Source organism: Pelophylax lessonae (genome assembly GCF_965119305.1).
Source record: "Pelophylax lessonae genome assembly, chromosome: 3".
Classification (NCBI taxonomy): domain Eukaryota; kingdom Metazoa; phylum Chordata; class Amphibia; order Anura; family Ranidae; genus Pelophylax; species Pelophylax lessonae.
This window is the reverse complement of record NC_138770.1, coordinates 423,686,540-423,709,788: the sequence shown is the minus strand read 5'-3', so window position 1 is coordinate 423,709,788 and position 23,249 is coordinate 423,686,540. Positions and strand designations below refer to the sequence as shown.

Here is a 23,249-nt window from a genome sequence, read left to right as displayed (position 1 = left end):
TACTTTTTAAGCATTACTCTTAGAGAAGGATTGTAACAATTTTGATTGAACACTTAAAACTTGCAAAGGAATCCAAATTCTGGTGTGCATAGTAGAAACAAAGAAGTCTGCCGGGACTCGGGTTGAATGTGCCGTCATTGTGTACTTCAGCTTGCAGTTTTCATTAGGGTGGCCTTATGGTTGCATTAGGGTTGCAGTCAGTTTTTTGGAGTCTGATATTTTGTTCATAACAAAATTCCTTCACATTGACCAGTGCTAAGTCCTTGCAAATTTTTTTCTTTTAACCCAATATTTTGTTTACTGAAGACGTGTTAGCATTTTTTTCCCCTTTATAGAACGTATTCTTTCCTAAACATTTTGTGATGTGAAATGTTGCTCTCAAACTGGCTATTTATGTGTTACTGTAGATGTTGGCTGGGTTCATTCTAAATTGATGCAGACCTTCCTTTATAGTTAAAGGGATACTGCATATTTAACTATGTTTTGTCATTTTTATTAGTGTGCTAAACAGTCATTTGTGTTTTGTTCTTTAAATATCTTGATATTATGTGGATGTATAGCTTTTCCGATGTGTATGTCCTAAATGTATACTAGAATTAGGGCTTTGTTAAAATTTGCTCATAAAACACATTGCACATCATAAGGCCATGGGAGTAAAAATGGACTGGACTACACTTTTTGTTATTCCCAAGCCTTTGATGTCAGTAGGACAACACTATGCACTATTTATAAGGGGCCAGTTTTAAGTTACAGTCAAACTGCATACAGTTTTAGGAGTCCCCTGAATCATTAAGCCTATGCCAAGGATACGTTCTTGTAGGATATTTGATTGCATGCCATACCTAGGTGAAATTCATTCTCCAGATATTTTCTTGCCAGATTGATTGGTAAAATATTTATTAATATTAAAGCAGATTATAAATATTAAACCCAGCTTTAAGTCACTCCTATTGTGTTTGTTGGTGGAACAGTACTTTACAGCTGTGGTGTCACCTTGGTAAAGATGGGACTGGTCCTTAAAACAAGAAGGGGGAGCTTGTAATGTCACATGCTCCCCACATTTATCAAATTATTCTTGATGTTTTTTGTGTGCTATGGAGAAGCGCAGACATATGAAAGTGCTATAAACGTATTAGCTGCATTTTCACTATAACAACTCCCCTCTGAAGCATTAACATGTATGAGGGACCCTGCAGCACGTTTGTACTTTCAATACAATGTCCATTATATCTGAAAGGCTTTACGTGGAGAGACAAAGACAACTACTACTAATGTTGGAGTCTTGTTTTTGGACTGTTGAAACATGCAGGGTTTTAAGACCATTATTATTTCCTGAAACACCATGGGGCGAAACATCTTAGGCTACAGATCCTCCATATCCATACAGATGTATGGATACAGCAAATTATGCTTCTATTGTTCTTTACTTCTGAATTGCACATACTTCTCTTGTATTATATTTAAAACGTTCCTGACTGGTAAAGGAAAAGCATCCCCGTGAATGCTGAAAATTCACTATCTGATCTTGATTTATTGCATCTTAAAATAAAAAAAAGTATAAATATAAGAATATTGCTCATATTTATCATGTTTCAGTTTTTTTAGTGGTGGGGGGGAGTCTGTTTTTTTAGGAGTTAGTTGCTATGTGCAGCTTAGTGTTCTCTCAGGTTATTTTAAAGAGCAACTACAGGGAATGAGCAGCATTAGGTGGTGAACTACTACTGCTATCTTAGAAACAGTAGTTAATATTTTACCACCAAGTTTTATAATTGCTTGCCCTAAAATTCATCAGACATTTAACAGTATATGACTGCAATCCTCCTCTCGTGCTTTGATTTTTTGTTAGACTGCAATATATTGGAAATAAAGATGAGCCCTTACTCTAGTTTCACACCTATGTGTTCAGAGCGCCCGTTTGCATGGCACAGCAGCTTATTCGCTTGCATGGGCTCCTGTACGTACTTATGCACCATGCAAATTTTCATACCTGAAAACACACTGTTTTTTCAGATGCATGGGGGTGCCATATAGATTGAATGGTGCCAATAGAATAAATATATAAATGAATGCAAAAGAGCAGCACCTTTTGGCTGTGTGTGGTTGCAGGAGCAGGTGCAATTTACCCGCAGCCACCCACACAAGTGTGAACCTTAGAGCAGTCTGACCTCTATTTTTGAGATACAGAATTTTGGTGACCTGGGCATTAGACTTGTAAATAGCAGGGCATTCAGTACAGGGATATAGACTGTATGATTAGCAGTATACAGTAAAACTGATTAAAAGATAATTGCACTTTTATCTAAAATGGCATCAACTACCAGACCCACTTTTGTCTTTATTAGGCATTATTTATTAACATAGATCTTAAGGGCCTATTTACACAAAAGCATTGTGGTAATGCAATGTGTACTATTGCATGTAACGCATGTTTCTGCTTTGGGGTGTTGTTCATTTTGAATGGCACCCCATCATACTTGTGCTGCAGCACACTGCAATGCACAAAAAAGGGTCACATCTGATTTTGGCACTTTAGGATGCAAAGGCAGTCTATTCATTTTAATAGACTGCCTTAACACATTTGCATGCTGACATACAGCATACTGTAATGCATGTTAACACACCGCAAAGCTTTAGGTGTTCATTCAGACCAGTGTCCTTGTATTATGTTAGATGCATAGTTGCAATGTGGTACCATTAATTTAAATGCCACCCCTGTACACTTTGCAATTACAGCACAGTGCAATGAGCGACAATGTATTGCACTGCAAAAACTAAAATGGTGCATATGCTTCTGCTCTAGTGCATTGGTGCACATTGCTCTGTCCTGGAATGCAAAAGAGTTGGCAAGGTGCATTGGGGTGCCATTCAGATAATTTTAATGTACAGTATGTTACCATGTGCAGCGGTAAAGTGTATGTATAAGCCATTTTTTTTTTTTTTTTTTGGGTAGGGTTATAAATTCTGCCAGGTTTTTTTTTTTTTTTCTGAGACAAAGCACGAATGTTAGAGGAACTCTACCAATGTGTTGAAAATTTCCCTCCGAGACAGGTGTCTCCATTTCGAAAGATGTTCCCTTTATTGTTCCAACCTCCTCTAGGAAAACTAAAAATAATAAAAAAAAAAAGGTTGAGCCCTAGAGATACACTTTAATGTTTTTATGTGACATAGTTTAGCAGGATATGAACTCTCTCAATTGTTCACTCATGAATAGTGACCTGCTTATTACATTGTTTGGTATTTGTTTATTACCTAGAAGATCTCATTGTTTATTACTATTTGTTCAGCATTTATTTTTCACATGTAAGCCACCCTAAAATGCTTTAGTGTATACTGATTTAGGGGTTAGTATGATTGTGCCCTTTGGGTCCTGGTGGTTCTTTGTATGCGTTACGATTGACAAACCTCAGTGTACAACAAATGTCATTGCACTCAAAGTCAGGGATTAACTATGTGCTTCAAACACATACACCATTTAAATGTTCATTTTTATTTGTGTGTTCTTTCATTTTATTTTATTTTTTCAGTTTATAAAGTTTTAACTGTTGGCATGTAATTTCCTCAAATGGTCTTTTTTTTTTTTTAAGAAGTCATCTTACTTATGTATACACATTGTTTTGCAGCTAACGTTCATTTTTGTTGAATTGCATGGCAACGTATATTTAGTGCATGAAAGCATTCAAATGCTAACAAGTGACATTTATATGACAATAATACATATATATTTTAAGAGCTCATTGTTGTGTTTTTGTTTTTTTTTTTTTGTTTTTTTCATTTTATTTTGTATTTTTTTTTATTGTGCTGCTTTGTTGAATGTGAACGATTCATGCTTTTTTTCATTCACCATTGCTTCTCTTTCCTCACTGTTTGTGATTTGCCTACCAGGAGGAGCTACTATTCTTACTCCTACTACCTGTAAGTAAAAAATGGCCACCTATTTTATTTGGATTTTTAACACTTAACATAAGATGCAATATCCCTTTAAAAATAAGTACAGCACTTAGATCACAGGACAGATAAATAAATGTATAAGCCAGTTGTGTCTTACAAACTTCCTTGATTCTATAAAAAAAAAGCTGTTAACCATCCTTTGCTAACCAGCCCTGAGAAAGAGTTTGAAAGTTAAAGCTCACCAAAAGTTGAAAATTTTTGTAAATGCATTTTTATCTCTAAATGTATTCCTTCCTTAGTAAGACTGTGATCTGTTCAGAAAATGGGACTAGCCACTGTTGTTAAGAGACGACTCAACACTAGCAAAAGTGGAGAGACAGTACTTAGTAAAAGGCTGGCATTGGTTACGGTTGCTTTATTTATTTTTAGAGGGATAACCTACTGAATGTGTCATTAGTCACTAACACTTTTTGTTGCACGCTGTATGTCTACGGGTCATGGTTTCCTCCTTCTAACAAACTTATCTGTAAATTGTTTTGTAAAATCTGTCTGCTTGGGTACTAGTCTTAATTATCAGGATGCTGCACGTGGTGGTGTTTAATTTTGGGCAGTGCTACTTGTAGGTGTTAGTGTTTCGAAAAACAGCAAATTCTCCATATTATGGGTAAGTACTGTAGGATCAGTTCTGTTTTAAAGGAAGAGTGGTAGTTCATGTACCACCATTTTTCCTCCACCTTCTCATTTCTAATTAGTGCTGAAGGGTGCACCTTTTAGTGTTTCTCTCTGGTGAAACGGCTTATATTTAAGTCTTATGCCTAAGCTCCATACATTTGCTTTTTCAAATCCTTCTAAACGTATACGTTCTTGGCACATCTGTAGTCCAATACATCTTATATTGGACTGCAGTTTGGGAGAACTGAGTGAATACCAAAGTTTATTTAAACCCAAATAAAAATGGAATATATTTAATGCAAAATAAAACGCATGAACGTTTATTGTATGGTACATGACATAAGAATCGATTCAGAGGTCATGTTTATTTGACGCTACCTTCAGGTGATTAGACGCTGGAAAAATCTTGGCAGGGTTCCCCCTAGTGCCCCCCCCCCCCCCCCCACCTGTATCCATGTAACATTGCCAACTCCGTGAGGCTCCAGTTCTTTGCTAGTGTCTTTTAGGTTATGGATGCCTTCTCTCGAAGAAAAATTTCCTACTAAATTTTACCAGATTTATTTTACCATTTGACTGTCTTTTCTTTCAAGATCTAACTGCATATTGCATTTATGGCCATAACTTGGCAGCTTCCACATCTGTAATCCTAACGTACACCTTGGGAATCATACTAAAGACCTGCGGCAGTGGGGCTGGCCTATGTTTGCTTCAGACACTGGAACCCGCGGTCGTCGCTCATTTTACAATGTAGTGCAATGAATGTAGTTAACTGCAGGATCTTATAGCGGGCAAGGGCCATGGTCTATTCTTTTTACACCTAGACCCTACAAGGGTATGCCCACCATGACAAGCAGACCTGGGCCTTGAACTGGACCAGCAACATGGACAAGGTAAGATAGGGTTTCCCTAAATGTACAGGTTCCTGGTTTTACATTTCTTAAAGGACTTTAAAGCATAACTACATCCTCATCCTACAAGACCTACAGCAGTGCCGTGCACACAAGAGGTTTTGAGGCACAAGTGTTGGGGGATGATTGTACTCTTAGTGTTTTCCCTAACTCTTATTCTCTCACTATTCAGCCTTATAGGCAATGTTATTGTAGTATTTACCTTTTTTCATTTGGTGGCCTTTTTTCACCTCCCTGCTGGAAGTTCCTCTTCGGCTAGTGACTTGGTGATATGAGACTGCTAACTGCATACTTTTGGAAACCATTTTCTGCCAACTGTTCAAGCTAATCATTTAGCCATTGGACATTGCCATTGGACATTTGTTTGCACCTGGGTATTGCGATTTCTTAGAGAGGAAGACCCTTCACTTAGCAGTGGAGAGTTACAGGTGCTTGAGAAAGGGAACACATGGAACAAACAGAGGAGAGTCAGTCACAGGTCCTGAGGAAACTCCAAGTTCCCCTGTTCCAGAACAAGGTCTACCCACCAACACTGCTCCAGTCTCCTTACTTGAGCTCCCTCAAAGACGTATGCCATGTGACCTGTCTGACTAAGGCAGAATTCATTGAGACTTTGTCTGATCTACTCTAGCAGCTATTGCCAATTCTGGCTTCTTCTCCCCTTGATTATGTTCAGAACAGTTTAAGACTCCTCTGGCCCTGTCTTTTGTCTATTTTATAGTTAGACCTTTGCCCAATTTCCCGTAGACCTTCTGCTAGGTATCTCAGATAAGTGATTCTCTTCATGTTTAGCGTGATGGGTTATACTCCCCTTCTGTTCATGCATCTAGGTAATTCTTATGTTAAAAAAACATAATTTTATTATTTCCTTTTTACCATGTTTTGTGGTGCTAAATACTGGGCCCTTTCTTACTCTGTGAACAACCCCAGAGTGTGTCGGAGACTTGATACCACAGAACTCTTGAGACTGAATTCTTGCATTATATGCCTGACTGTTGTTGCTCACACTATTCCCCTGCAGCTGCACCTGCATCTTTCTGATTTTTTCCCTGACCGTTTATTGTCTGTATGCTCAGGTTTATTCCTGACATATATTTCAGCACCACATTCTCATCTATGCCTGATCCATGCTAAAAAAAAAATAATAAAATAAGTTCTATACCTAGGACCCCCTGCTACTGCTTACAGCTATAGAACATTACTTAATAGCTTTCAGCCTTCAGACTCTGTCCCAAGCAGTGCAGCACCCTTCCCTACCCCATTCGTGGCTGTTGACTACCAACTTTTTGCAACTATTTGCAGACCAAAGCAACTCGACTTCATTTGCGGTCTTTCTTGGTTTAAAAAAAGGTCACAACCCCTCAGGTCCCAGGGTGTGCTTTAGGCGCTTCGGCATTTGCCTTCCATTTTCAACTCTAATCTCCAACCTATGGCTGCTCTACACTTTTTTCCTTGGTAGGAACATATGAGTTGGATTCCTCCACCCCCCCCCCCTTTCTATTTTTCCTTGAGCCATACATGTAATTTCCTCACTATGTAGACTGTTAGGTTAGTCAGTTTTGCCTAGTGTGCTAAGGATCACTATTGTTGGATTTGTCCTGATTTCTCATCCTACACATGCTTTTACCCTATACTACTTACAGTAAAACACAGTACCCTGTAGGCCCTGGTTTGACCTTGTATATTGTCTTCCCATCTTAGCTCTTGCACTCCCTGTGTGTATCCTGCTAAAGTTAGCTCTTCCTTGTCGCATGCTGTGACCTTCTGTGTCATTGGGGTTTTTTAAGGACCTCTCAACAAAGAAGAACCCTCCTCTTCTGTTCTCAAGGGTTGCCCTTTTTAGGAGTTCCTTTTAATAATGTATACTCCTCCTCTGTTGTTTGCAGCAGCGATAAGATCTGCTTTTGCTTCCTTTTCTCTTTCTGATATTGGTGGCCAGGTCTCTTGGAAGCTGGTTCTCCTTGCTCCCTTAGGTGCTCCCCTTCTCTTCAATACAAGAGTTTTAAAGTTTCCCTCCCACGTCCTGAAAGATGGCACAACACATATGCACCATAGCTCTGCACCAAATCTTCCCTTAAACCTGACCCTTATCCTATATTATAAAAAATAAATATTTTACTCCAAGATATGGAGTTTATAGGTATGTCAAAATTCCTATTTTTTGGGCATTTTTTATTTTTCACCTAGTGATCCTGCCAGTTATGCACTTAACCTTCTTAGCGGTATTCCCGAGCGTGGCTCGGGGTTAAATTTCAGAGCCAAAAGCGGTAACCCCGAGCCACACTCGGGGTAACGCCAGAAGCATCGCTGGATCCTGTAAGCAGGGTTACTTACCTTGTCACCCGGATCCAGCGATGTGTCCCGGCGGTGTCTCGCGGCGGATCTTCCTCCCGATCGTCTCCGTGCCCCGGCTTCCGTCTCTTGCGACGTGACATTCGCAGGGGGGTGGAAGAACCAGCGGCAAATTCAAATGTAAAAACACACCAAACACACTGATACTATTCAAAATAAAAAAAAATCATATTAGTTTGTCCCCCAGTGCCCTTTACTGCAGTTTTACTGTACTTTTATGTATATAATACGTGTGTGTGTATATATATATATATATATACGTAATTCTTGTGAATGAGCAGCCCAAACCAACTGTGTGTGTGTGTGTGTGTGTGTGTGTGTGTGTGTGTGTGTGTGTGTGTGTATATATATATATATATATGTATATATATATATATATATATATATATATATGTGTGTGTATATATATATATATATATATATATATATATATATATATATATATATATATGTATATATATATATATGTGTGTGTGTGTGTATATATATATATATATATATATATATATATATATATATATATAATGTATACAGTTGGTTTGGGCTGCTCATTCACAAGAATTGCATGCAAAATAATGGTACCACTTTCAGCACCTAAAATCCAAAAGAATCATACCGCCAGGGAGGTTAATGTCCTAGACTGACATCACCCACTCTCCTAATTTCCATTACTTTAGTAAGTAGGGATTTGGTAGTAGAGATGGGAAACAAGTAGGGCTGATAACACTTCTTGAAATAAGACTGCTAAGTCCACAAGATTTTAGGACAACTGGATTTCTGGCAGGATCATTTTTTTTAAATATATTGAACAGATTTACCAAAAAGCTTTCAGTAGTGTATTGGTGTATTTAATGTACCAAATGGGAGAAATTAAATGAGGTTTACAGTTACAGTTTATATACACTTTTTTTTTTAAATTTGGGCATATCAAAAAAATTGAGCACCGAACAAGGAAAAATAGTACCAATAAATATTTCCTTTTGGGGATTTAAACATTTGGATGATAATGATTTATGACTGTGAAGCCATTGTTTTTCAGACCTAAGGTAGCCAAAAAAATCTCCGATGCAGTTGGCCTTAAAGCGTCTGTAATACCACAGTGTGGGGGGCGATGTACTTTGTGAATGAGATGAAGCTTTCCATCATTCAATCATGTGAAAGCAAAATGCATTTTTTCTTATATTTTCCTTGAACACGATTGAGTCTTTGCTAAGTGAAGTTTCACCACATTTACTAAGCTCTGGGAGACATAAATAGCAAAGTGCAATTTCCCTTGGGAAGTGAACAGCCTGTTTTCCTTTAATAAATCAACACCTGTATGTCTGATGGCTTTGCCTGGTATTTTTTTCTAAAAAACATTCATTTTTTTAAAAACTCAGGATACCCTGATAAGAATAATTCCTTTTGTAAATATGCTGTTAAGACTGAAAATTTACAGTAATGCCACATATGGATAAAAAGATAGAGAGAGAGCGCACATATATTATATATTGTGTATAGCACAGCTAACCAATTACTGATCTGCAAATGTAATCACTCATTTGTTACAGTAGACAAAGATTGCCGTTTGTAATTTAATATACAGTTTTTGTAGCTTGTAACTGTGTAATTGAATGTAAACAATCAACACTCTTGTAAGGTCTGTTTGCTGCCTATGTGAAACACTATACATTATTTTCATTTTTGCTAAGTCTTGAGGGTAATGAAGGTATCCAGTTTCTGAATTCAAAACCCTTTTGGTGTGTATCTCATGTCAGTCTGCGTGCCTTTTATACTTACAAAAACGTTGTGCTAGTGCTGCATTAAATTACATTGCAAGCCAGTAGTGTGGGGAGCAAGCTACTAAAATGAGGTAGACGTTGTGACATACATCAATTTTTCAAGCAGCCTTTGTACCTAGTAAAGGCGCTGATGTGATGCCACTTGCATTTATTCCTGTTGTGCAATAGAACGGGGAACAACCAATGCATTTGCCACAGGGAAATAACAATTCCTTAGTTGATGTAATATGAAAAATGTAAAGAAAATGATCCCATAAGGCCGCATTCATGCTTGAGATGAGTGTCTCTACAGGCTTTTTTTTGTTTTTTGTTTTACAGCTATTGTACAGGTGTTTTTGCGTGCTTCTTTAGTGTTTTTGTTTCTTTATTTTTTTTAGCTAAAAAAAAAAAAAAATGCTAGTTACTAGGGGGAAAAAAATAAGCATGTTTTTGTGCTATTCCATTGAAGTCTATCAGGACCAAAACCGCCTTAAAGCTTGTAGCTCAAAAAAAGCTTGTGTACTTTTTTGAGCTACAAGCTTCAGGAGACACTACAATCAGGTGTGAACAGGCTAAATCAAAAGCCATGTTATTTTTGATTTTGGGTGTTTTGGAGCTTCAAGTTACACAACATTTAGGTGTGAATAGGGCCTAACTTAACAGTAATTTGTCTTCATTCAAAATGTCTTCATAGCATTTGTAGCAGTTAGCCTAACACCCATTTCATTTTTTTTTCAACTAGTCAGTGATTCTTGCTACCTAATGTAAAAGTCATCTTCTTTTGCATTGTTGTATAGTGTAGGATTACACATTATAAATAGTCTAAATTGATATTTTGTACATTTTTTTTTTGAGAAACCATTCTTGCATTTTTTTCCTATTTGTTAATCTGTTAATCTACTGCCTGTAATTTTTACCCCCGATGTTTACCTTAATTTGACAAATGGTAAAATAAACGTACAAAATATATAGAGTGTGTGTGTGTGTGTGTGTGTATATATATATATATAGATATACACACACAGTATATATACACATTTTTTTCCAGTTTAAGACTAATGCCCATTTTCTCACTTGAAATGTTACCACTAATATACAGTACCTTAAACGTGTGGAAGTTCATTATTAGAGGGTAGATAGAAAAGGAATTTTCCTGAAGATGACACAATGGGGTTGATTTTCTAAAACTGGAGAGTGCAAAATCTGTGTACAGTATGTGTAGAAATAACTTGTCTGAGTAATATAGAACTTCCCACTAAAAGCACATGGGATTTCGAACAGGTAGGTCCTGTTTAAGTACAGTGCCTTGAAAAAGTATTCATACTCCTTGAAATTTTTCTACATTTTTTTCATGTTGCAATTGAAAATGTAAATGTATTTTATTGGGATTTTATTTGATAGGCCAACACAAAGTGGCACATAATTGTGAAGTGGAAGGAAAACGATAAATGGTTTTCAACATTTTTGAAGTGTGGCGTGCATTTGTATTCAGCCCCCTGAGTCAATACTTTGTAGAGCCACCTTTTACTGCAAAAACAGCTGCAAGTTTTTTTGGGTATGTCCCTACCAGCTTTGCACATCTAGAGAGTTACAATTTTGCCCATTCTAATTTGCAAAATAGATTAAGCTCTATCAGCTTTGATAGAGAGTGTCTGTGAACAGCAATTTTTAAGTCTTGCCAGAGATTCTAAATTGGATTTAGGTCTGGACTTTGACTGGGTTATTCTAACACATGAATATGCTTTGATTGAAACCATTCCATTGTAGCTCTGGCTGTATGTTCAGGGTTGTTATCCTGCTGGAATGTGAACATTGGCCCCAGTGTCAAGTCTTTTGCGGACTATAACAGATTTTCTTCTAAGATTGTCCTGTATTTGGCTTCATCCATCTTCAGTGTCAGTTTTCCCTCATACTTAGCGCTTTGCTTTTAGGCCAAAAAGTTACATTTTCATCTCGTCTGAACAGAGCACCTTCTTCCACATGTTTTGCTGTGTCCCCCACATGGCTTCTCACAAACTGCAAATGAGACTTCTTATGGCTTTCTTTCAACAATGGCTTTCTTCTTGCCACTCTTCCATAAAGACCAGATTTGTAGAGTGCTCGACTAATAGTTGTCATGTTAACAGATTCTCCCACCTGAGCTGTGGATCTTCTGGCTGCTTCTCTGATTAATACTCGCCTTGCCTGGCCTGTCAGTTTATGTGGACAGCCATGTCTTGGTGGGTGTACAGTTGTGCCATACTCTTTCTGTTTTCGGATAATGGATTTTAAACAGTGCTCCATGAGATGTTCAAAGCTTGGGAAAATTTTCAATAACGTAACCCTGCTTTAAATTTCTCCATAACTTTATCCCTAACCTGTCTGGTGTGTTCCTTGGTCTTTGTGATGCAGTTTGTTCACTAAGGTTCTCTAACAAACGTCTGAGAGCTTCACAGAACAGCTGTATTTCTACTGAGAATAAATCTACTAATTAGGGGACTTCTGAAGGCAGTTGGTTCCACTAGATTTTAGTTAGGGGTATTAAAGTAAAGGGAGCTGAATACAAAAGCACATCACACTTTTCAGATATTTATTTGTAAAAGGTTTTAAAAACCATTTATCATTTTCCTTCCACTTCACAATTATGTGCCACTTTGTGTTGATCTATCACATAAAATCCCAATAAAATACATTGTTCTTGGTTCTAGCATGACAAAATGTGGAACATTTTAAGGGATATGAATGCGTTTTCAAGGCAATGTAAGTTTTATTTGTATTTCTGCTGTCTCCAGCTTTCTACACTGTTTAGAATGTGAACATTGTAGAATTTTTTCTTCCTGTTTCAACACTGGGTGTGGAGTCTTGGCATACACTGTGTGACAGCTGATTGGAGAAAAGGCATACCCCCTCCACATAGGCAGAGGAAGAAAGAGGTATGCAGAGCTGTGCTGCTGAGCTGAGCTGAGCTCTCTGCTATTTGTACTCTATGCATCCACCCTGACACAATTTTCCAGCTACTTTTATCTCCTATATCAGAGAACTTGTCAGAAGTTATCATGCTGATTACAGGAACAGAGCAGCAGAAAGACACAGGACTTAGGGCTTTGGTGGGAGATAAGAAAAACACTACAGATATATGAATAGGGTTTACATCCATTTTAAATCACTGGTATAAAAATATCAAAATGTTTACACGGTACAGATATTTGCAAAGACGAGGCATGAGTACCACATTGTAAAAATGGTATTTGTCTTCTGAAAATTTTCATCTACTTCCCAGCAGCTTTTGTGAAACTACATTCTCCCAGTGTACCTCAAAATTTTCAAGCCTGTGGAGAGTTAAGCAGATATGCACTCATTGGGGTTGATTTGCTAAAACTGGAGAGTGCAATATCTGGTGAAGCTCTGCATAGAAACCAATCAGCTTCCAGATTGTATTGTCAAAACTTAATTGAACAAGCTGAAGTTAGAAGCTGATTGGCTAACATGCACAGCTGCACCAGATTTTGCACTCTCCAGTTTCAGTAAATCAACCCCAAAGTGACAAATTAGCATGTCCTCTTTTATTTATAAGGGAAAAAAACTAAAAAGGCAAGAGGCAAAATAGGCAAAGAATTGCTTATTAAATGGCAATATTTCTTTTAGGCTAGATAAGCCTCCGTGTTGTCTATAACATATTGTAAAATAAATGCATGTCTTACTAAATTGTATTTCCCTCTGAGTATACAATAATAGTGTTAGTAAAAGCTAACTCTAATTATTCTTAAAAGCATTCCTTCCTCCATCTGACAACCTAACCTGCATACCCTGTATAAATATAATATAATGTCTATATACATTTTTTTTTTTTTAATCCAGTCATGTGATTCAGCAGCTCTGGCTCCCTTGTGTAAGTGAGCGCTTGACAACGGCTGTGAATTTCTGCATTTATATGCTCTCATGACCCCTCCATCCTCTGTGCTCCCTCCTCTCCCCTGCAGCAGCCGCTCACCTAAACAGGGTAGCCAGAGCTGCTGGATACATGTGACCAGACCAGATTAAAAATAGTAAATACACATCTTTTTTATGCAAGATAGGCATGAAGGTACAGGGGGCTCGTTTTTAAGAATAGTTAGTCTTATCTTCCACTTTAGGTTGACCAAAGTCCTCTACCATCTAGTGACAAGCGCCAAGTAAAGCCTAGTACACACAATGAGAAAATCGGATGAGCAATACTGCTTTCAAAGCGAAAGTACGATAATCTGATTGTTAGTACACAGCTTTCGAAAGCTGATCAGTTCATCTGCATTTTTCTTGTACAATACCAGAACAAACAATTTTTGTTTAATCAGTAAACACATGCTTGGAAGTGAGAGAATACATTACAATACAATATGACACATTGCATCACTTTCGAAGTTGTATTCTGTCGTACGAGAATTTTCATAACTTTAGTAACCTATTGGTTTTTGAGATGAGACTAGCATGCAAAAAAAAGGACAATCATTCATCTGATATTCTCATCGTGTATACGAGGCTTTAGAGCACTAGTTTTTTTGAAGCTCAGGTAACAGACAATCCGATTACACACACTGTGGAAAATTCCACAGGAGAGGGGCACTCACCATAGGTCTTTTCATAACAAAGTTAAAAGAGAAGTATGGGAAACATTTTTTCTTCTGAATCATTCTTACCTAGGTGGATGCAGCATCAGTCCCCCGCCTGCTCTAAAGCTGGATACACACTATACAATTTTCTTTAGATTTTTTCCTTTAGATTTACAAAAACCATTTGTGAGGTCAAAAGGGGGGTTAAAAAAAAATTCACCTAGCTTCTGTGCTGCAGGGTCCAGTATCCTGGGAAATGCCATGTGCCTCAAATCTTGTAAGATATCTTGTAAGATGTAGTATGTGGGGGGTTTTTTTTGTTTGCTTTTTTTAGTGCAAGGTCCACCTAAAGTAAACTAATGTGCGCACAAACCCTGTAATTTTTTTGGTTAGTTGTAATTTTTTTTTTCATATGATCTATACAGTATATTTTAATTCTAAAACTAATGAAAGTTGGATTTTCTATTTCGTTTTGATGTATTACTGCAGTTTTGCTTACCATTTAAAATTGACTGCCATTTTAATGAAACAAAAAAAAAAATAGCAGTCCCTTCTGATTGGGGTAACCTCTCACACTGTCAGTGTTGCAGTTTTCCTGTTCCCTCACACCCCCAAAATGTTCCTATTGGCCTGTAAATTTGATGGGTTGCCTTACGGTGGGATGCAGGGGCTGTCAGTGATTTACCTGATTAGGAAGCCCATCCTTTGGACAGATCAAGGGGTGCTAAAACCAGGGCTTTTTTCTCTCAAAGAATAGGTGCAGGAACTCCCCCTTCTGAGTCACCCCCTTGTTTCTGCACCGTACCCACCTCTGAGCACAGTTGCATGGTTCCACCACCTCTCAGTATTGCCCCTTTTAGAGAATACAGAACCAAGTATAATTTTGTGGTGCAAAGTAATTTGTATTGAATTTGTTAATGATAACAAGAAAGACTGTAAAATAGATTGACTGTAGCTAGAAACAATGGCTCCCCCAACAATAATAGACTCCAAACAGCCAGCAACAGTAGATCCCTCACAACAACAGTTGACCTCCCCAACAACATAAGTCCCACACCCAGCAGGAATAGATCCCACAAAAGACCTCCCCAGCAACAATAGATCCCCTCCAGCAACAATAGATTTATACAGCAGTCATCGTCAATAGAACATCGGGCTCACCCCCAGCACCCCTTGCCATTACAAACATTCAGTACTGGAGATGCCGATACTGCATTCCTCAATCGCTGAAAAAAAGCCCTGACTAAAACTATTTTTTTTTTCTTTATGCAGCCCCTGCAAGGTGCCTGTCAGCAGTTGCCTTTATTGTTAATGTTATAGCTATGTTATAGGTTTAAAATACATACAGAGGGAAAAAAGTACTTGTTTTTGTTTTGGTCAAGGCATTGCTATAGACCAGGGGTATTGAATTAAAATTCATGAAGGTCCAGTCAGTAAAATTTTCTTCCAGCCGAGGTCCGAATTATATGTTTGGCTCTCAATGGCACCTCTGCACAATGGGAAGACGTGGTGCGTCTTTACGAGTGCTACATCCCATGGTGCCACAGTACCATGCAGCTTGGTACGACGCAATTAACAAAAAAATTAAAATAAAATGGTCAGGAACTTATTTTTCTGTGTTTCTGCTTATAAGGCAGCCCACTGAAATAAATGGGCTGCCTACACGCGTTGCGCGATAATGTAAAGCTAGCCTCAGATCCTTCACATCACTATCCTTTTTATTACATCAGTGTTCTCAGTTCCCCTGCACATCACCCCTCCTTCACATTACAGTCCTTAGCCCCCCCTTCACATTCTTGTCTGCAGCCCCCCTTTATATCACTCCCTACTTCAAATTGCAGTTCCCAGCCCCTTTCATATCACCCCCTTCCCATTCCTGTCCTCGCCCTCTCTATGGTACCCCTCCTTTCCATCGCAGTCCCCAGCGTCCCTTCATATTCCTGTCACCCCCTTTAAAGCACCCCCATTCACATAACTCTCCTCCCCTTATAGCATCCCCCTTCACATAACTGTCTTCACCCCCTTTATAGCAACCCCCTTCACATAACTGTCCTCCCTCCTTTATAGCACCCCCTTCACATAATCCCCCCCTTTTATAGCACCCCTCTTCACATAACTGTCCTCATCCCCTTTATAGAACATCCTTCACATACCTGTCCTCACCCCTTTATAGCACCCCCCTTCGCATACCTGTCCTCATCCCCATTATAGCACCCCCTTCACATAACTCTCCCCACCCCCTTTATAGCAACCCCCTTCACATAACTGTCCTCACCCCTTTGCAGGACCCTCCTTCACATAACTGCCTCACCCATTTTATAACACTGCAGTCCCCAGTGCCCCCTTAACATTTCTGTCCTCACTTCCTTTATAGCACCCCCCACACCCCCCCCCCGACATTCCTGTGCTCACCCCCTTTTTTTTTAGAACCCCCTTCAAACTGTAGTGTTCGGCCCTCCTTCACATTTCTGTCCTCACCCTCTTTGCAGAACCCTGTCCCCCTTCATATCACTCCCTTTTTACATTCCTGCCCTGCCTCTTTTATATCACCCCTCTTTTTCTCTTTACATCAGCAGTGCCTTCTTCCCTGTCCTAACTTACACAGAGCACAGCAGCTGGCATTGGAAGTGCAGCAAAGGGATGGACGGACGGCGGGATCTGCCCCAGTTACCTGATTGGTTGCTAGAATGTTGAGAGGTTCTAGCAACCAATCAGTTAACCTGGGCCAGCCCGCGCCCTCCGTGCATCACTGTGCTCCTCCTCTGATGTCAGCTCTATAAAGACAACAGAGCTAGCGGACAGCTGCGGTGGAGGGGAAAAAAAAGCAGATCCTAAATGGTGCGACCGCGGCGGGGCTTGGCCCGCAGTCCTCCATTTAGTGATGCCTTCTATAGACATTAGTTCAAGCCAGTCTCTCTTGCTGGTTTGTGATGTTGAGAGAGGTTTCTAAACACACCCATCATAGCTCTGTTCTGTTTCAGAAGGTTTAAAGTAGACGTAAACCCAAGCATTATAATCTAATAGTTTTTTAAATGATGCGATTTCAAAAGGTGTTTTTAGTAAATTTATATATGTAGCTTTCATTAAAATAATACCTTTTATATCCTGCTATGCAGGCCTCACAATTGTGGTCCAGTGTGTCACCCTGTTACAGGTGCCCTGGTAGACCTTATGAGCAGCTAAAAGAGGCTGGAGGAAATCTGTAGCACTCATGCAAAAAGGGATGAAAAAAGTCAGATACAGAATTTTATATAATACAAATATAGCATATATTTAAAACCTAGTTCTTTAGGAACTTAAATGGCACCTACATAAAGTTGAAATTCACTTTATTGTAACAAAGTGTCAGTATATCACAGCCAACTATCAGATTCAAAGCTGCCTTGGAAGTTTTAATCTTATTGGTGATTCATCAAGCAGTAAGAACGGAGGTTGCAGAACATATCCTTCAGAAAGTACATGCTTATTGGATATGTAAGGAGCTGAATAAAATACAAAAAACAATCAGCGCAAACAGTCAAATGAATTAGAAATTAAAATGCAAGCTGAACACCGACCCGGGTACACAGTGCAACAACCCAGACAAATATAATAACAATAAAATGGTGCAGCGCAAATCAAAAAATCTTATAAAAATAAATTGCAATAAGAATGGGTAAAGGAAAGTCCATAAATAGTAAAGTCCCATACACCATCCGAGTACAAGAATCCGCAGGTAGTGCTGAAACACAGGCTGAAAATCCAGTGCTGATCTCCTCCACCAAGGGACACACTTATGCGCTCACCTCACAGTCTGACCTCTGTGTTACCAGCAGGTCAGATAAGCCAATTGGATAAATCCCTCCAATAAAGGCAAGCCCGAGGACAGCAGTACTCCCAGATAAGCCAAATGAAAAATCCCTCCAATGAAGGCCAGCCAGAGGACAGCGGTACTCTCAGATCCAGTCACTAATGCAGCTTGTGCTTAACTCCGACCAATAAGAGAGAGGAAAAGACAACAAGCCTCTAAGTGTATACTGTATGATATTGAAAACTTTAATAAAGAATCGCACTTACATAAAAAAGGGGGTGAATATACAGATCGATGATACAAAAGCACCACGGTCTCCTCTCAGAGGCAGCGGGGCTGACGAAGTCCCATAGGACGCAACATGTACGGGAGGTGGAGTCGCCTGTCCATTACAGCACCCGCTGCTGTACCGAAGGTCTGTGTGGTATGCTGCCTCTGAGAGGAGACCGCGGTGCTTTTGTATTATCGATCTGCATATTCACCCCCTTTTTTATGTAAGTGCGATTCTTTATTAAAGTTTTCAATATCATACAGTATACACTAAGAGGCTTGTTGTCTTTTCCTCTCACCTATTGGTCGGAGTTAAGCACAAGCTGCATTAGTGACTGGATCAGGGAGTACCGCTGTCCTCTGGCTTGCCTTCATTGGAGGGATTTTCCATTTGGCTTATCTTTGAGTACTGCTGTTCTCTGGCTTGCCCTTTATTGGAGGGATTTATTCATTTGACTTATCTGACCTGCTGGTAACACAGAGGTCAGACTGTGAGATGAGCACATAAGTGTGTCCCTTGGTGGAGGAGATCAGCACTGGATTTTCAGCCTGTGTTTCAGCACTACCTGCGGATTCTTGTACTCTGATGGTGTATGGGACTTTACTATTTATGGACTTTCCTTTACCCATTCTTATTGCAATTTATTTTTATAAGATTTTGTGATTTGTGCTGCACCATTTTATTGTTATTATATGTAAGGAGCTATCTGCATTCTTGCTGCAGGGAATAACCAGAATTTTTAATGAAGGTAAACTGAGTCTGACTTTTGACTGTACAGCTGCAGTGTTTGCTGGATTGCATTAGCAATTAGTCCACTATTCCCATTTGTTGCCTAGAATTTCTCTTCAAAGCGAACCCATGATGGAAAAAGTTGTAAAGGCTTTCTTACCTTGTGTAAAAGTTACTGCAAGGCTTAAAGCAGATCTTCACCCCCAAAACAAACTTTCCTTCTCTCCATCCCTTTGCTACACAAACATCACTCTTTTTGCTTAATAATAAAAGATTTCGGCCCCATGCATGTTACCTAGGCAAATCATGTGCCTCCTGTAATATGCATGTCACATATCACAGGAGGCATAGCCTTTGATTCAGAAAAGGATGAGGAGACGTGCCTAGCTGCTAATCATTGGGAGGCCCACTAGCTGAACCTGGAGGAGCCGGCAGCCTCCCGATGACATCACACAAAAACATGGCCGCATCGATCCTGAGCAGTGACAGAAGAGGAGAGGCTTTCAGCAGGACAATGCTGGATAGGCAGGGTGGGTGAGTATCTGAACTTTGCAGAACCTGCAACCAGGTAAGCAGGGGTTTAGAAAAAGGGGGGGGGGGCGGGGAGTGGGTGAAGATCCGTTTTAAGCTCCCAATACACATTAGAATCTGACTTGCAGTCTGATTAATAACATCTATATAATATAAGGATGTACCTTAAAGTGACTCTGTCCTGCAAAAGTAGGGGATGGGCTGACATTATTCTCTTTTGAAAATGTTTGTTCCTTGGTGGTTCTGCTGATGCTTTGACTTTAATGCTTAAGGAATGCAATGCAACCCCATATTTTTTCTCATGACAGTTACACTTTAACATCCATTTGTATCTAACCAGACCCTGACACAATATAATTGACAGATTGAACACTCAGACGATAGAGTGCCTGTGCACCAAAAAGTTTGGACTGCTTTTGCTGCCCTATAGATGCCCACTACTCAGTGTGAACAATGCTTTTTTTTAAATATTTAAAGTGGTTTTAAACCTCAGACTCAGATATCAGGGAATTTTGTGCTCTAGTTGAGCAGTGTGTGTGTTTGTGTGGGTTGTCAGATCCCCACCCCCTGCTTTCTAGAGCTTGATCAGTGATGTGTAAAATGTGTGGTTTAATAGGCTGCAGATAAACAGGTGCAACGTATGTAGGAGGATTTATCTCATCTCATCTCTATATATCAACTGAGGCTAGTTACTCAATAGGCATATGTAGGGGTTTACAACCACTTTAAGGCCCCTTTCACACATGGGAGTCCGTCGGCGGACTATGTTTTTCTCAGTGGGGGATCGATCCGCCGATCCTCTGCTGAGCAGGTGGATGGCAGCTCTGTCTCTGCACTGTGAGCGGAGACGGAGCTGCCAGGTCCCCGCTGTCCTTTATGGGGGAATCAGATGAGAAAGGACTGTCTGTCCGTTCTCATCCGATCCAGTCCCCTGGACAGATGGAAAATAGGGTTTTCATCGGTCCAGATTTGACAGATCGGATGTCAGCGGACATGTCTCCGCTGACATCCGATGCCCCATAGAGATGCATGGGGCATCCATTCAGATCTGCCTAAAAAACGGTCAGGCAGATCTGAACGGTCCGTGTGAAAGGGGCCTAACACAGCTGGTTTGCTTAAATACTATTATTAGGCTTTTTCATAGTGCTAAGTCTTGGCTGTTTGTTACCAAATGTGCCCACATTGGCTAATACGTCTTTTTTTTTTTTTTTTTAATCTCTGAATGCTATACTTTAAATTACTGTAGGTCAGCTTGTGTTGCTGAAAGCAGGCTTTACCAGACTGTCACTTTGTAAAAAATACCATTGGGTTTTAATACATATTTCATCAATAAACTTAAGCTTGTTTTGATAAAAATTTCCCTTTAATATGTAACATGTATTTTTCCAGAAATTCACAAGGCTGATATTTCTTATAGCTCTGATATTCACTCTATGGTGCTGTACTGCTGTCTTGATCATGTAACCCTCTTTCTAAAATATTTATATTGTGTTATGTTATGAATATTTTTAGATTTATGCAGGAATCTCAAATATGTTTCTTTGATTTTTACACCAATAGCTACACTTCCACAAGATACTGAATATTGTGAGATACTTGTCACTGGGGGTTTATAGTATGCCACAGGTGCATATTGGTGAAGACAGTTGATCACAGTGAAATAGACTAGATTTTTATATAGTCATATATAGCCCACTACTATAGTGTTTTATCTTCAGCTATCTAACTGCTATTGTCAAGAAGACAGTGAAAACACCAAGCTACCTTTTGCTCTGGCAATTTTTTTTTTTTTTTGATTATTTAGCCATATGAATCCTGGAAAATGCATTAAATAGCATTGACAGTTTGTGAATTTTGTCAAATTTATAGTATTTGAAGCTTTAATCCTTTATTTTAGGGTCATCTTGAATGCCTTTTCTCCTGTTCAAGTAATGTAGTTAAAGTTTACTTTCCTTTTCAGTAAACTGGCAAAGAAGCGCAAGGATGCCATGGGTAACACGCGTCAGGAGATGACTCATATGGTCAATGCAATGGATAGAAGTTATGCTGACCAAAGCACTCTGCATGCTGAAGACCCGCTGTCTATTACCTACATGGATTCTCATAACTTCACCCCCAGATGTAAGCACTCTCAAGGCAACATAACATTTAAAACAATTTATGTTGCAGGCACGATGCTATCAAAGCGATTTGATAACTTTCATATTTTGATCAGTCCTAAAATGTATGATTTTGTTTAAGGGAACAAATCAATTTATTGCTAAAATTTCAGCACTTCTCTAAAAAATCTCCGCTACTTATAACATTAGGACCTATGAACATATGGCCTAACAATGCTTTGTTGTCCTTTTACCTATATTTCATTACTATATATTACAGAGGGAACAAGTGAAAAAAAAAACAGGACCAGCTAAATAATTCGGATGTCTTTTTTTTTTTAAATTGTCTTTCAGACTAGATGCACAACTTTCAGAAAACATTTCAGCATGAACACTTAAGCAGCCCATAGATAACTAGATTTTCTTTCCTTTCACCATGCAGAAAGCCTTCCCGGCTGGCAGAGCGCAATGATTACCACTAGCAGCTAGAGCCACCAGCAATAATCGCATGTAAAAAATAAGACAGGCTTGTTGTACACAAGTCGATCAATGGATCTACTTAGTTACAGTCAGCCTGCCCATACATGGATTGAACCTCAGCTGATCCCTGTTGAACCGGCCGATTATCGATCCTTGTATGGCCAGCTTTAAAGAGACAGACTATTTTTAAGTGGTATTTTATATATGTGTGTATTCTGAAGTGCTAAATAAAATGCTGGCATCTCCTGGAGGAAGCAGCAGCATCATTCCTGTAGATGAGCTGTAGATACTGGTTCCTGGTTCTGTTCCCACCCATCTGTGGTTATTCCCATTCCTCCTGATGCATTTGACTAAATACATAGGAAATTTTGCAAAGAAAATGGGCATGCCTCATTACCATATTAACGGTACTGACCTGGTAGCCAAACTCCTATATTGCCAGAGTTCCCAGTAATCTATCAAAAACAAATTGTTTTGGGTGTCCTTAGACTTTAAGGTAAATCTTTTTAAATTAGGCTTTCCACCCTTTTAGCTATAAATTGGTAACACTACCAGATCTGTCAGACTAATAGTATTTTAGCTAGACCCCAGGCAAATGGTCAAAAAAACTGCTAAAATTCACATATTTACTTACCCACTAAAGGATTTGTAAACTCCACTTTTGTGTTTCCTACACCTTTGCCTGCCAGCACAGCCAAGATGGTGAGAATTTCTGTTTGAGTTAAGAATTACAGACCACTCACCTACAGCCTGCACATTGGCGAATAAAGCATAAGAAACACACTGATAAGCCATTAGAACTCTTCAAATCTACATGTGCATGCTACAGAGCCAGATTGGCTCCATTGCTGCACCTTCTTCTCCCATTCTGAGCACTGGGAGACTGTGATGACAAAGACGGATTTTGAGACAGATTAAGGTACTTATGTTAGTTGTATGTAAAACACATTTACATTCTTTTAAAGAGACCCTGTCACCTACTTAACTACTTGATGTCGGTGCGCTATAGCCGAATGACAGCTACAGCGTGGACCTGAATTGCTGGGAGGGCGTACAATGACGTCCTCTCGGCAATGAGCGGCCTGCGCGCTCCCTGCGGAGCGCGCCCGGCTCACTCTGTGATCGGCGAGTCCATGAGACTCGCCTGATCACAGATCGGAGATCGGGGTGATCCCGCCCCCTTACCACGTGATCAGCTTTCAGC

General features: G+C 39.3%; 1 protein-coding gene across 15 annotated transcripts in view; it reads left to right on the top strand.

Moving 5' to 3' along the window:
• The window catches only part of PTPRK (protein tyrosine phosphatase receptor type K), a 658,422-nt gene that overhangs the window by 521,846 nt on the left and 113,327 nt on the right, over positions 1-23,249 (top strand). For 11 of the 15 annotated variants that reach the window (XM_082251913.1, XM_082251912.1, XM_082251925.1 and 8 more), the window contains 2 exons: positions 3,883-3,912; positions 21,427-21,587. In XM_082251913.1, the coding sequence (XP_082108039.1) occupies positions 3,883-3,912; positions 21,427-21,587 (191 nt within the window). The remainder of the gene's footprint in view (positions 1-3,882; positions 3,913-21,426; positions 21,588-23,249) is intronic. The other 4 variants (XM_082251915.1, XM_082251914.1, XM_082251916.1 and 1 more) reach the window with 1 other exon arrangement.